The sequence below is a fragment of the Balaenoptera acutorostrata genome, chromosome 1 (genome assembly GCF_949987535.1).
Source record: "Balaenoptera acutorostrata chromosome 1, mBalAcu1.1, whole genome shotgun sequence".
Classification (NCBI taxonomy): domain Eukaryota; kingdom Metazoa; phylum Chordata; class Mammalia; order Artiodactyla; family Balaenopteridae; genus Balaenoptera; species Balaenoptera acutorostrata.
Window position 1 is genome coordinate 145992063 of NC_080064.1, and position 12667 is coordinate 146004729.

At 44.1% G+C, this 12667-nt stretch overlaps 1 protein-coding gene across 1 annotated transcript in view; it reads left to right on the forward strand.

Annotated features, from left to right (window-relative positions):
• Positions 1 to 1047: 1047 nt before the first annotated feature.
• The window catches only part of LOC130704845 (uncharacterized protein C1orf21-like), a 149605-nt gene continuing 137985 nt past the window's right edge, over positions 1048 to 12667 (forward strand). Inside the window, exon 1 of the mRNA XM_057528755.1 lies at positions 1048 to 1263. Within this exon, the coding sequence (XP_057384738.1) occupies positions 1170 to 1263 (94 nt within the window). The 5' untranslated portion in view covers positions 1048 to 1169. The remainder of the gene's footprint in view (positions 1264 to 12667) is intronic.

Below are 12667 nucleotides of genomic sequence, written 5' to 3' on the forward strand. Positions count from 1 at the left end.
ACAACTACTGAGCCCGCGTGCCACAACAACTGAAGCCTGCATGCCTAGAACCCGTGCTCCGCAACAAGAGAAGCCACCACGATGAGAAGTCCGTAAACCGCAACAAAGAGTAGCTCCTGCTCGGTGCAACTAGGGAAAGCCTGTGCACAGCAACGAAGACCCAATGCAGCCAAAAGTAAAATAAATTTATATAAAACAAACAAACAAGTAAAAAAAAAAAAAAGATACATGTACCACAATCTTCATTGCAACACTATTTACAATAGCCAGGACATGGAAGCAACCTAAGTGCCCATCGACAGATGAATGGATAAAGAAGATGTGGCACATACATACAATGGAATATTACTCAGCCATAAAAATGAACGAGATTGAGTTATTTGTAATGAGGTGGATGAACCTAGAGTCTGTCATACAGAGTGAAGTAAGTCAGAAAGAGAAAAACAAATACCGTATGCTAACACACATATATGGAATCTAAAAAAAACTGTACTAGTGAACTTAGGGGCAGGACAGGAATAAAGATGCAGACATAGAGAATGGACTTGAGGACACGGGGAGTGGGAAGGTTAAGCTGGGACGAAGTGAGAGAGTGGCATGACATATATACACTACCAAATGTAAAATTGATAGCTAGTGGGAAGCAGCCGCATAGCATAGGGAGATCAACTCGGTGCTTTGTGACCACCTGGAGAGGTGGGATAGGGAGGGTGGGAGGGAGGCTCAAGATGAAGGGGATATGGGGATATGTGTATATATATAGCTGATTCATTTTGTCATACAGCAGAAACTAACACAACATTGTAAAGCAATTATATTCCAATAAAGATTAAAAAAAAAAAAAAGTCCAGCCATGTGTTGTGCAGGGCACAGGCCTTCTGACCTTGCTTTTCAGGCAGGGGTCAGATGAGAATGACCCGTGCTGCATTTCCTTCTTCAGCGCCTGGTCGCACCCCAGTCCAGTGGGGTCGGGCGGGAATCACCACGGAGACTGAGACACTGGCTTCGTGTCCCACATTCTGATCTAGCGCTCTCTTCTTGCAGGTGCGCACATTTTGACCGACTCAGCAAGAAGGTGGATTTTCCTTGTGTCTAAAGAGAAAAAAATGTCCCCGTGTCTGTAGAGATGCTTTGCAGTTCAGCCCGGCTGAAGCTGACCGAATGAGACTATGGGCTGTGCCTCTGCGAAGCATGTTGCCACTGTTCAAAATGAAGAGGAAGCCCAGAAAGGGAAGAACTACCAGAATGGAGGCGTGTTTGGTGGTAAGTGCCGTTGAATTTCATCCTTGGCCCCTCCATCCAGGCCTTTCACGTGAACAATTGCAGTGTTCCTGTGTTCTGTTTGCTGAGGGGCGGGGCGGGGTGCAGGGGTGATGGGGGTGTGTGGGTAGAGGGCTGATGAGAGATGATAAAAATCAAGGCAGATCTTTTACATTGGACAGTTTTCATCATAATTTATACCTAGAAGACTTTGAGGAGGATCATGGAGGTTTTATGCAGAGCTCACATTTAAATCAAGCTTTGAAGAACTAGTAGGACATAAACAGGTGCATGGGACAGTGGCCGCAGGGTGTCCCGGTCCAGAACTGTAGGACTGAACACATGGAGGTCCAAAAACGGGCAAGGATTTATAATGGAGGGAATGACGTGTTTTTTGGAGTTTATTATAAGTTTATAAGGAATTACTCTTTCTGTGAATTAGAAATTCTCGGTTTCAAAAACACAATTACAGTGAACTTAGAAATCGTCTTTTAACCATCCTGTGATGATTCATAGTGACTTGAGAATATCTAGTGCAGAGGTCACAAACTGCCAACCCATGGCCACATCTGGTTTACAAATATATTTTCTTTGGCCCCCAGAGAATTTTAAAATAAAAAAGCAAGGCGACCTTTAAAAATCAGGATGTTTCACACAAAACCCCAAATTTCTTGAGAAGGTCTGACAACACTGATTTTCCATTTCCTGAGGCAACCGTTGCTGGAATGGGGTAGCAGTTGCCGGTTCAGTCAGAGTATGGCCTCCGGTAAACGGCTGAGCCCTCCCCGTGAACGCACATCAGGCCCAGTTCACTCACTGACTTCCATGCCTGGCCACTTACAGCCTTTTGAGTTTGCCTAATCTTGAGTTTGTCCTTTGGAAGATCAATGATTACCCTGATGCAGGGTGGCTATGGGTTTGTACAAAATTCCAGTTAGTCCAGGCAGATGAAGCAGTTTTTGCTAATTATTTTAACAATAATACCCAAGACTTGACATTTTCATGGTACTTTTATTCATAAAAGCACCTCTACATCTCTTATTCGATAAAGAACCTCATTGTAATGATGTTTACATGTAAACAACTCAAGTTGCACTATTCAGTCTCTGTCAAGGAATTCCACTGCATTTCAACCTCTAGCTTTTGATCCGTTGCAATGGTTGTTTCAGTCCCCTGGGGAAGAATTGGGAACAATGTGGAAGGGGTAATGCTCTGTTACAAGTGGGCTCATGTATATGGAGGGAGGAAGATTTCATTTTAGTTTGTTTTAAGGAGATGTATTTGTTGCCTGGAACAAATTTGCTTCTAGTGGTCACTACCGATAGAAACAAGAACTGTGGAGAAGAGTGACATATGAGCGTCTTAATAAAGTAGAATCCAGCTCTTTGAAACCACACCTTCTGGGAAGACAGCTAATGGGAACTAGAGTCATTACTGTTACTCTCAAACACTTAACTTTTAAGAGGAAATAATCTAGTATCAGGAATTTGTTTAAATTAAACTTCTATGTGAGGTTCTGTGTCATTGTCATTTTTGTAATTAGAGCTACCACTTACGGAGCCTTCACCATATGTCAGGCACCGAGAAGCATTTACATTCATTTTCATGTTGAATTTTCACAACAATCCTGTGAAATCTCTGCCATCTTAATTTTACAGATTTGGAAGCTGGGGCACAGTGTGACTAACTGGTCCAAAGTTACTCAGCTACTAAGTGATAGAATCAGATGTCTCAGACTCCAAAGTCCACATTTCTTTCTCAGTGTCATTTCCTGCTGCCTCCCATCCGTCACTCATTCTTTAATGCGAGAAAGTATTGACTGGCCGGTACACGATGTGTCAGACCCTTTGCTAAATGCCATGGAGGATACAGAGATTAACCTTGCTTTCTAGGACTTCGTAAGAGGATGAAGAAGTGTTATGAGGCAGAATAAGCCAAATACCAGAAAAGGAAAAGACATACACATCATGATAAGAGTCAGAGGGTTGAGAGACTGCCTTAAAAGGTGGGATCAGAGCAGATTTCTTATAGAGGTGACAGCTGACCCTGGCCCTAAAGCACTGGAGAATCTAAACCTGTCGGATGAAGGGTGTAGGAAGGAACTAGATGAGGAAAGGCTAGACGTGATGTGACCCATATTCAAGAATTACAAGTAATCCAGTTTGAATGGAATATAAAATATACGTGAGAGGGAATTGGGTACGAAACTAAGTTAGGGTTAAATTATGGAGAATGTGGAATACCAAATTACAATCTGTAGAAAAGTAACCTTAGATTTGTAAGAGCAAAAATTCAGTGATATTCAGTATATTGTATTAATATTTTGCTTGGCAATGAGGCCATCTAACCATTCATTTGCTAATATGGTTACAACTTTTATAGCTAGGAAGACTTTCTGTTGTTCTAAAGTACCATGTGTAGTTTGCAAATGTTAGCATCTAATAAAGGAGGCTTGTATTAGTTAACTATTGCTGGGTAGTAGACAGCCTCAAGATCTTAGTGGCATTCAGCAATAATCATGTCTTTCTTGATCACGAGTTGCTTGGTCAGCTGGAGTGGCTCTGCTCCATGTCCCTCTCAGCTTCCTCCTGGGACCAGTGAGCCAAGGGGGAGGGTATGCTCTTCTTTTGCAAAAGGGTAAAAGTACAAGTGATACACATGATGCCTCTTAAGCTTAGGCTTAGACCTGGCACCCACACTGTCACTTGCACCCACGCTTTACTAGCCGAATCAAGTCACGTGAACAGGCTCAAAGACAAGGGGCAGAGAAGTCCATCTGACCACAGCACATTCATGGCAAGGGTATGGATGTAGAGAAGGGTCAAGAATCGGGGCTAATAATTCAGTCTGCCCCATGCCTGGGCAGTCATTGCTGTCTGTGTGGCTCTGTGTCATAAAGTGCGCTCAAGGCCTCTGCCAGCTTCTCTTCACCCTCCTGGTACTCACACTGAAGTTTCATTCACTCCAGCATTCGTCATCTTGTTACTCTTTCTTACATCAGCATTTGCAGGTTTGTGGCACTGTGTTACGTAAAGCAGGAATACAGGGAGGGAGAGAGCTTCATGTACCAGTCAAGGGAGAGAGTTCTCCTAGCCCTACAGGGTTCTGGGAGTAGAATTGTCAGAATCCATTGTGAACATCAGTACCAGTATGCTAGATGTTACTGAATGCTAGAGTTTGAATATGACAAGAGAAGGTCCTGTCTGTTTCTCCACTTGAATTAGTTTGCAAGCAGAAGTCTACAGAATCCCAATAGAATCACAGATGGTCACAGATGAATGGTAGATCTGGCTCACTTTTAGCCATTTGATATCTTTTGTCACCCATTGTTTCAGTGATCTATTATCACATAGCAAAGGACTCCAAACTTAGCAGCACTGATTTATGATTTTTCCCAATTCTGTGGGGTGTCTAGGGTTCATCTGCTGGGTTTTTTTTTTTTTTTTTTTTTTTTTGCCTGGGCTCAGCCATGCAGCTGCATTCAGCTGGGAGCTCAGCTGGGCTCGACTGACCATGATGGCTTCAGACCTCTCTTTCCATCTGGGTAGTCAAATTTTCATGTGACAGCTAGCTTCCAAGAGAGGAAGTAGAAGCTTCCAGGCCTCTTAAGACCTGGGTTTGAAAGTACAAGAATGTTGTTTGTGCCGTGTTCTGTTGAGCAAAGCAAGTCACAAGACCAACCCAGAGTCAGGGGAGCACAAAGGCTCTCCGTCTGTTGAGTGTGTGCCTATAGGGAGGGGAAGACCTGTTGGGAGCTGTCCTTGGAGATGGGTTACCACACCCATTGACAGAGGCAATGAGAACTCATGACTGGATTGTATTCCAACCTGGACAGTTGTATGCTGCTTTCTAAATCACGCCTCTCTTTTCCACCGAATAAAATGGCCTCATTCACTTTTTAAAAGCTTAATGCTTGAAAGATGTTATTACCCCATGTTGCTGAAGAGTTGACCAAGTCTGTGAAAGGTGGCATATTCGGGGACAGCTCTGAAGTATATGTCTCTGAGTGTGTGTACACACACACATTCGATCCTTTTCCTAAAAGTGTTAATTTAATTTCATAGCTTCTAAGGACGTGCTGGGGAGCGTTGATAAGCAGTGTGTTTTTACAAATAGTAGTTTCCATTTATATGAAGCATTTTGGTCTCTGTGATATTTTGGTTATTTAGGAGATGGTACCGAAAGCTCAGCTTCCCTGTACACCGGTGCTGAATTGAATCTCAGAGACATATTTTTGGGTGAAGTAGAAAAGGATAGCTTTATTACTTTGCCAGGCAAAGGGGGACACAGTGGGCTCCTGCCTCGAAAAACTATGTGTCCCCACTTGGAGAGGATAGTGAGAAGTTTTATTGGAATGGTTCATGATGGGCATGATGAGCTTGTGGACATTCTTCTGACGGGTTGGTGGTGAGGTAAGTAGGAGTCAACATCATCAACCTTCAGGTTCCAACTGGTCTGGGGTCTACATGCTTGTGGGTAGCGTACCGTCATTAACTTCTCCCACCTGGAAGGGGTTTCAGTATCTGCAAAACAGCTCAAAGATATTGTTGTCTGTATCCCTTGATGGGGAACCAGGACCTTGCCCCAAGGCTGCACTGTTGTTTCTCTTGACTGTTTGTTTCTCCCTGGTCTCGCTTCCCCTCCCTTCCCTAATTAACAACTGCTTGAGTCTGCCCACTGGGACTCAGGGAAGGTCATGGAGGCTGAATGAAGGCTCCTTCCTGTAATCAAAGAAATGGGGGACACAGAAGGGCTTTGTGCCCAGGAGCCCCAGCCCAGGGCCCTGCTCGGTATCAGAGACCTACCACTCCAAATGTGTGGGACAGAATTGCTATAGAATATTCCACCACTGAGGATTAACTGACAGATGGGCATCTTGACTCCTAGATTTCATAGACTTCAGGAGATCATTGACAAGGAACTTTATCACTGACGTTCACCTATAGACTTTCTTTCACTTTAAGTATAGAAGCATAAAAAGTTTCAGATCTAAAGTTGTGTCTCATTTCTGTGGCCCTTTCAGAAGTAAAAGCCGGGCCAGAAAGCTCCATCTCCAGATTGGAATTTTCTTTCCCTCAGTGGTTAGGGCAGATGTGAAAAGTGATCAGCAGATCTGCTGAGGTCATTCAGAGGACAACTGAGCAGATTGCCAAGACCAGCTTGCATAAAGTAAGTGACCAACAGGCTCAAGTTATCAGGAACTAGTAAGGCAAGTTCGAAGAAAAGCCGGGTGCTCACTGGATTTCTTTCAACCATCATTCACTTAGACTATTAAAGTAGGTGCACAGAACAGATTCAGGCCTTATTAGGGAAATTTTCATATCAAACCTGAGATCATTATCTCTTCTGCAGCCCATCCCCAAGGGGGGAAACTCTTCAGTTATATTGACTTTCCTATTTGCGTGAAGGTCACCATCATTCTTCCAGTAATGTAGGCTTTAATCTTGCAAAGGCTTTAAACTTGAGGCCTTTGTCTCTTCCAGTTCCCAGACCTGTGAATCTCACTCTCTCCTCGCATCACTTTTCCTACCACCAGCATAGTTTAGGTTGTTATAGTGCATAACCCAGAATCACGCAGTGTCCTCTGAACTGATGCTCCATTAGCCCTCTTTGTTGTTTGTTTGCTTCTTTGCTTTTGTTTTTAACTCTCCTTTTTTTTGCACCCTTGCAGAGGGTAGCAAGTTTTTCTAAAGTACTCCTCTGTCCGTGTTAATCCTCCTGCACTCAGTTCTTAGACAGTCAAATCCTAAATCCTTAGTGAACATTCAAGACCTCTGACGATGGCTCTTACCCTCTTACCCACCTTGGCAGCCTTGTTTCATACTCTGTCCCTCATGTTTCCCTGTTCTTCAGCCAGAGGGACAGCTCACCCTGTGACCACTTTGCACGCCTGTGTCCTCCAGGTCCAATACACCGTGACCTCTGCTTGGCATGGGCCCTTTCTCCTGCTTTCATCTCTTTAAATCCTGCTCTTTTCCCAAACTTGCATAAAGCTTTCCTAATACCTTCAGAAAGAATCTCTTTCCTGCCATCCCAGAGTACATTTTTACATACTTATGTATTTGGTTTATTTGCTTATATGTTTAATCTCATTATTTGTGTGTGTGTGTGTTCTCTGTCTTATGAGCTGCAAAAAGCCCCTGGAGGAAGGGACTGTTTGACCTTGAGAGGACGCAGGCTTCCAGGAGCCAGGGCCTGACCATGCCAGCTCCCCTATGATGAGGTGGCCTTGACTGACTAAGGACCAAGACGGTCCTCTTTTTTTTTTTTTTTTTTTTTTAAATTTCCCTCCATCTTTTTTTTTTTTAGAACATTTATTTTTTAATTTTATTTGTTTATTTATTTTTGGCTGTGTTGGGTCTTCATTTCTGTGTGAGGGCTTTCTCTAGTTGTGGCGAGCGGGGTCCACACTTCATCGCGGTGCGCAGGCCTCTCACTATCGTGGCCTCTCTTGTTGCGGAGCACAGGCTCCAGATGCGCAGGCTCAGTAGTTGTGGCTCACGGGCCTAGTTGCTCCGTGGCATGTGGGATCTTCCCAGACCAGGGCTCGAACCCGTGTCCCCTGCATTGGCAGACAGGTTCTCAACCACTGCGCCACCAGGGAAGCCCCAAGACGGTCCTCTTGTTTGTACGTGTTCCCTTAAGTGGAAGTGCTTAGATTATTAGAGTAAATTCTTCTGGAATGATGGTGTATAAAAGAGGAGCGGTAAAGCAAGAATTTGGCTGCTTTCTTTCACTTGGGCTCTATATTGCTGTGTGGCTTCAGTTCTGATCTGGTCCTTGGCTACATAAATGGAGAACATGTAACGGGTGTGTGTGGGTGTGTGTGTGTGTGTGTGTGTGTGTGTGTGTGAGAGATGGTGTTATGCCAATCTGTTACCCATCTAAAAGTACTATAGGAAAAAACAAATACTATAGGGACCAACTTCACCGGTTATGGTGAAGATTAAATGAGAAAATAGATTTATACAGAAATTCAAAGCAGTTGGAAGCAAAGTAATAATTCACTGTTTCTTCCTGTAATAATTTCTGGTTGTGTAAAGTGAAGAATTAATTAAAGATGAATTAATCTGTGTTTGTGAGATCGTAGCAGAGAGTATAATGCTTAACTCTGTGCCATCCAGTACAGTAGCCACTGGCCACGTGTGACTATTAAGCACGTGAAATAAGGCTAATCCTAATTGAGATGTGCTGTAAGTGTGAATTACACACGCGATTTTGAGGACTTACTATGATAAAAAAGTATAAAATAGCTCACTAATTTTCTATTGATTACATGTTGAAAGGATAATATTTTGGATATATTGAGTTAAATAAAGTATATTATCAAAATTAATTTCCCTGGTTTCTTTTTACTTATTTAATGTCGCTGCTGGAAATGTTTCAAGTACTTACATAACTCACATTACATTTCTATTGGATAGTGCTAGTTTAAGTCACTAGAAGGTAGTGTTGGTGTTAACAGTTTCCTTCCCTTTCAAGTTTCAGTTTTGGAGTTTACTTATTATTGAATCGAAGGGGAAGGGGGTTCGGCTGAGGCAGCAGCCCTCATTTTCTGCTTTGGCTCTCCAGGTGGGAGGTGCACGCAGGTGGAGAGCACAGGACAACGAGTGAGACAGAGATTGGGAGCCAGCCTGGCAGAGGAGGTAGAGCAGACTCTAACTTGCTCACCTCTCAATGCTAATTAGTGGAAGTCTTTAGCTGCCTCCCCTGTAGCTTTCCTGCTGGCCTCCAGAAGCTTCTTTTGACTTCTGAAGTTATTTCCCAAAGGTCAGAGAGGACATCTTCCCCTCCCCCCCCCCCCTTTTTTTTTTTTCAGTGAGTTGGTAAAGAACCTTAAAAGAGAAGTGTTTGATGGGTGTGTGATAGAGCTGGGTCACAGTCATAAAAGCTGAAAAATATTGAAGTCAAGATGAGTGAGGAACCTGGCCCTGGGTTTAGTCTTTGAAGATTCTACAAGGTCTTGAGCTGAGCCTCAGAAAGGTCTTAAAGGCTTTTAGTGCACGTGGGGCTAATGAAATGATAGAAGTCAGCCCACCTTGGCCCTGAGTTTCCATCTCACACTTCCGAAGGGAAAGTGCTTAGGCCAGTGTTTGACTCAGAAGGTCTCACAGTATCTTAGTTTCATTTTCTGCTTTTAGATCGTTCCTGGGCCATTCTGATAGGTGCTTATCACTTTGACAGGAAAGAGGAGACAGGCCCAAACCGTGAGCACGTAAGGCAGTGATTGTGAGTTCCCTCCTACCAGCTGGGTTTCTTCCAGCTTCCCCCCTTCCTGTGTTGTCTTTGACAAAGAACCTCATCAGTGCCTGGGTTTCCTTGTCTACAGTATAGAGATAATAATGGTATCCACCACTCAGAGTTGTGTGGAGGATCAAACCACGGAAAGCACTTAGAAAGATGCCAGGTGTAATTAGCAGTTGAGCATGAGTTGTAAATAGGAGTAGACTGGCCCAGCCTCTTCACTTTGTCCCCTTGCCCACCTCAAAACAGATCGCACTGGAATGCCATGTGATGCAGAATTTAATCTAGCTGAGGTAGAGTCAGTCTGAATTTCTGTTTGGAAAAATTTTCTATGACAGAAAGTCTCGAAATGCGCTATACTTTCTATATTTAAAGAAAAAAAAATCCAAGTGCTGTTTTTCCTTCCCTTGCCAACGGTACCATGAGCCTGTTCTTTTAATATTATATAGAGAGGTAAGCCGAAAAGTAGGACCATCTGTCACTTATTGCTACAAGGCAGCCTGACTGCAAGATGAGGGACCCTCCGAGTTCTCAGATGCCATCGACGGGGATGTGCTGGCAGGGCCCTCGGTGGTGTCACTTCAGTTTTATGTCTTGAGGGTTTCCTTCAATTGCTCCCTTGCCCCTCTAGGTGCCTGGTCTTCTCTGTAGCTGCCTGGAACCCTTCCTCAGGCAGAAAATGAGACTGAATTTTGGCCCTGGAGAAGGCAGCAGAGATGCTGCTGGGTGCCTCCCGGTGTCCTGGTACCATCCAGCGGAAGGCACAGAGGACTGGAGCTGTGGGCAAGGCTTTTTCTCTGCTGGGGGAAGTTCTAAAAAAGTGACTCAGCCGCAAGAGAGAGGGTGGGAGGGTTTCTGTACCCATAGCACTTCTCCTCAGAGTTATTTTCTCATGAATGACGTCAAAGAATTCAGAAATTCAAAACAATGTCCTCTTCCTGGAATCCTGGCTGATGTGGCAGAGAGGACCTGTTTTGCCATCAGCACCTGCCAGGTAGCCCTTACCTAGCAGCACCTACCTGGTAGCAACCACCTGCAGTGCACACCTGGCCACACCTGTCTGGTGCTTAGACCTCATTTAGGCCCCAGCTCTCTACAGAGAAGCGCAGTACCTACCTTCTGCACCTGGAGCCTTAAATGTGGCTGTTTCCTTTGCCCCTGAATTGTTAGTTGGCGTCAGAAGCACAGACTCACACTTTACAGTTTATAAGGCCTTTTCACGAGCAGTTACAATCCCCACTTGATACAAAAGGAAACTGAAGAGCCCCACCAGTTCACTTAACTAAAAAAGTGGGACTGTGCCTAGAATTAAGGATGCAGACTCTTGACGAAGGGTGATTCCACTCTCCGGAATAAGATATCTGTCTTTGTCATTAAATCCGAACCCACTGCCAAGGCAGGGGACACGGGTTCGTGCCCTGGTCCGGGAAGATCCCCCATGCCGCAGAGCAGCTCAGCCCGTGCAGCACAACTACTGAGCTTGAGCTCTAGAGCCCATGAGCCACAACTACTGAAGCCCGCACGCCTAGACAACTAGAGAAAGCCCACGCACAGCAACAAAGACCCAACGCAGCCAAAAATAATTAAAAAACAAAACAAAACAAAACAAAAAATCCAAACCCACTTTTGCTAGGAGTGTTTACGAAGCAGTTGTTAACTGGCTGCCCGAGTTCAGCCTCAGCCTTTTTTTTTTTTTTTTTACATGAGGATGTTGCAAGGCTCTAATGTGGTAGTTAGGGCTATTTTCAGTGGACCTGAAGTTCACTCTCATGGTAAATGCACAGGCCTGGAATCTGACTAATTGGTTTCAAAGCCTGCCTCGGCTACTCACTAACATGTAGTCTTGACAAATTACTGAGGCTCTCCTTGCCTCAGTTTCCCCATCTGTATAGTATGGAGAATGCAGTACTAGTACTTACTACCTTCAGAGGACTTCAATGTATCAATGAATGGAAAGCCCTTAGATTAGGACCTGCCACATGATATGCACTGAGTGAAGCCCATTTATTTATTTATTTATTTATTTATTCATTCATTTATTCATTCATTTATTTTTAGCATTTTATAAATTAATTAATATCTGGATGCATTGGGTCTTCGTTGCTACGTGCAGGCTTTCTCTAGTTGCGGTGAGCGGGGGCTACTCTTCGTTGCAGTGCGCAGGCTTCTCATGGTGGTGGCTTCTCTTCTTGTGGAGCATGGGCTCTAGGCAGGCGGGCTTCAGTAGTTGTGGCATTGCAGGCTCAGTAGTTGTGGCTCACGGGCTCTAGAGCACAGGCTCAGTAGTCGTGGCACATGGGCTTAGTTGCTCCGCGGTATGTGGGATCTTCCCAGGCCAGGGCTCGAACCTTAGTCCCCTGAATTGGCAGGCGGATTCTTTTTTTTTTTTTAATGTATTTATTTTGTATTTATTTTATTTTTGTCTGTGTTGGGTCTTCGTTGCTGCAAGCGGGCTTTCTCTGGTTGCGGCGAGCGGGGGCTACTCTTCCTTGCCGTGCTTGGGCTTCTCATTGCGGTGGTTTCTCTTGTTGCAGAGCATAGGCTTTAGGCATGTGGGCTTGAGAAGTTGTGGCACACGGGCTTAGTTGCTCCGTGGCATGTGGGATCTTCCCGGACCAGGGCTCGAACCCGTGTCCCCTGCATTGGCAGGCAGATTCTTAACCACTGCGCCACCAGGGAAGCCCCAAGCCCATTTATTATTGTCATCATCATCTGGCCCTAGTTTCCCGTGACTCTGCTGGGGGAAAAGCATAACCAGTCTACTGCAGATGTGGCATCCTCCAAACTCTAAAAGTTTATTGATTGTCTACATAACACTTAGCTCTTTATTTTGTATTTTAGAATATTTGTGTCCCTATGATTTGTTCTTTGTTTGGACCTAGACCAGCTTATGTTCTGTGTAAAATGTGTGTATGTGTCTTTAAATCAAAAGACTAAAGTATATGATTTAAGAGTGGTGAATATAATATTATGCCTTATCACTATAAAAGTTTGGTTTGAAAAATAGTACCAACATAGAAGTTAGCAAACATATGTTCATCTATCAAACATTAATTTGTGTGTGTGTTGTGTTTTTGTATATGTTGTGATCCAGCATTTTCCTAGTCTTGGGTTTATCATGTACAGTGAGGATGTTTATGGAAGGAAGGACACTTCTTTGTGA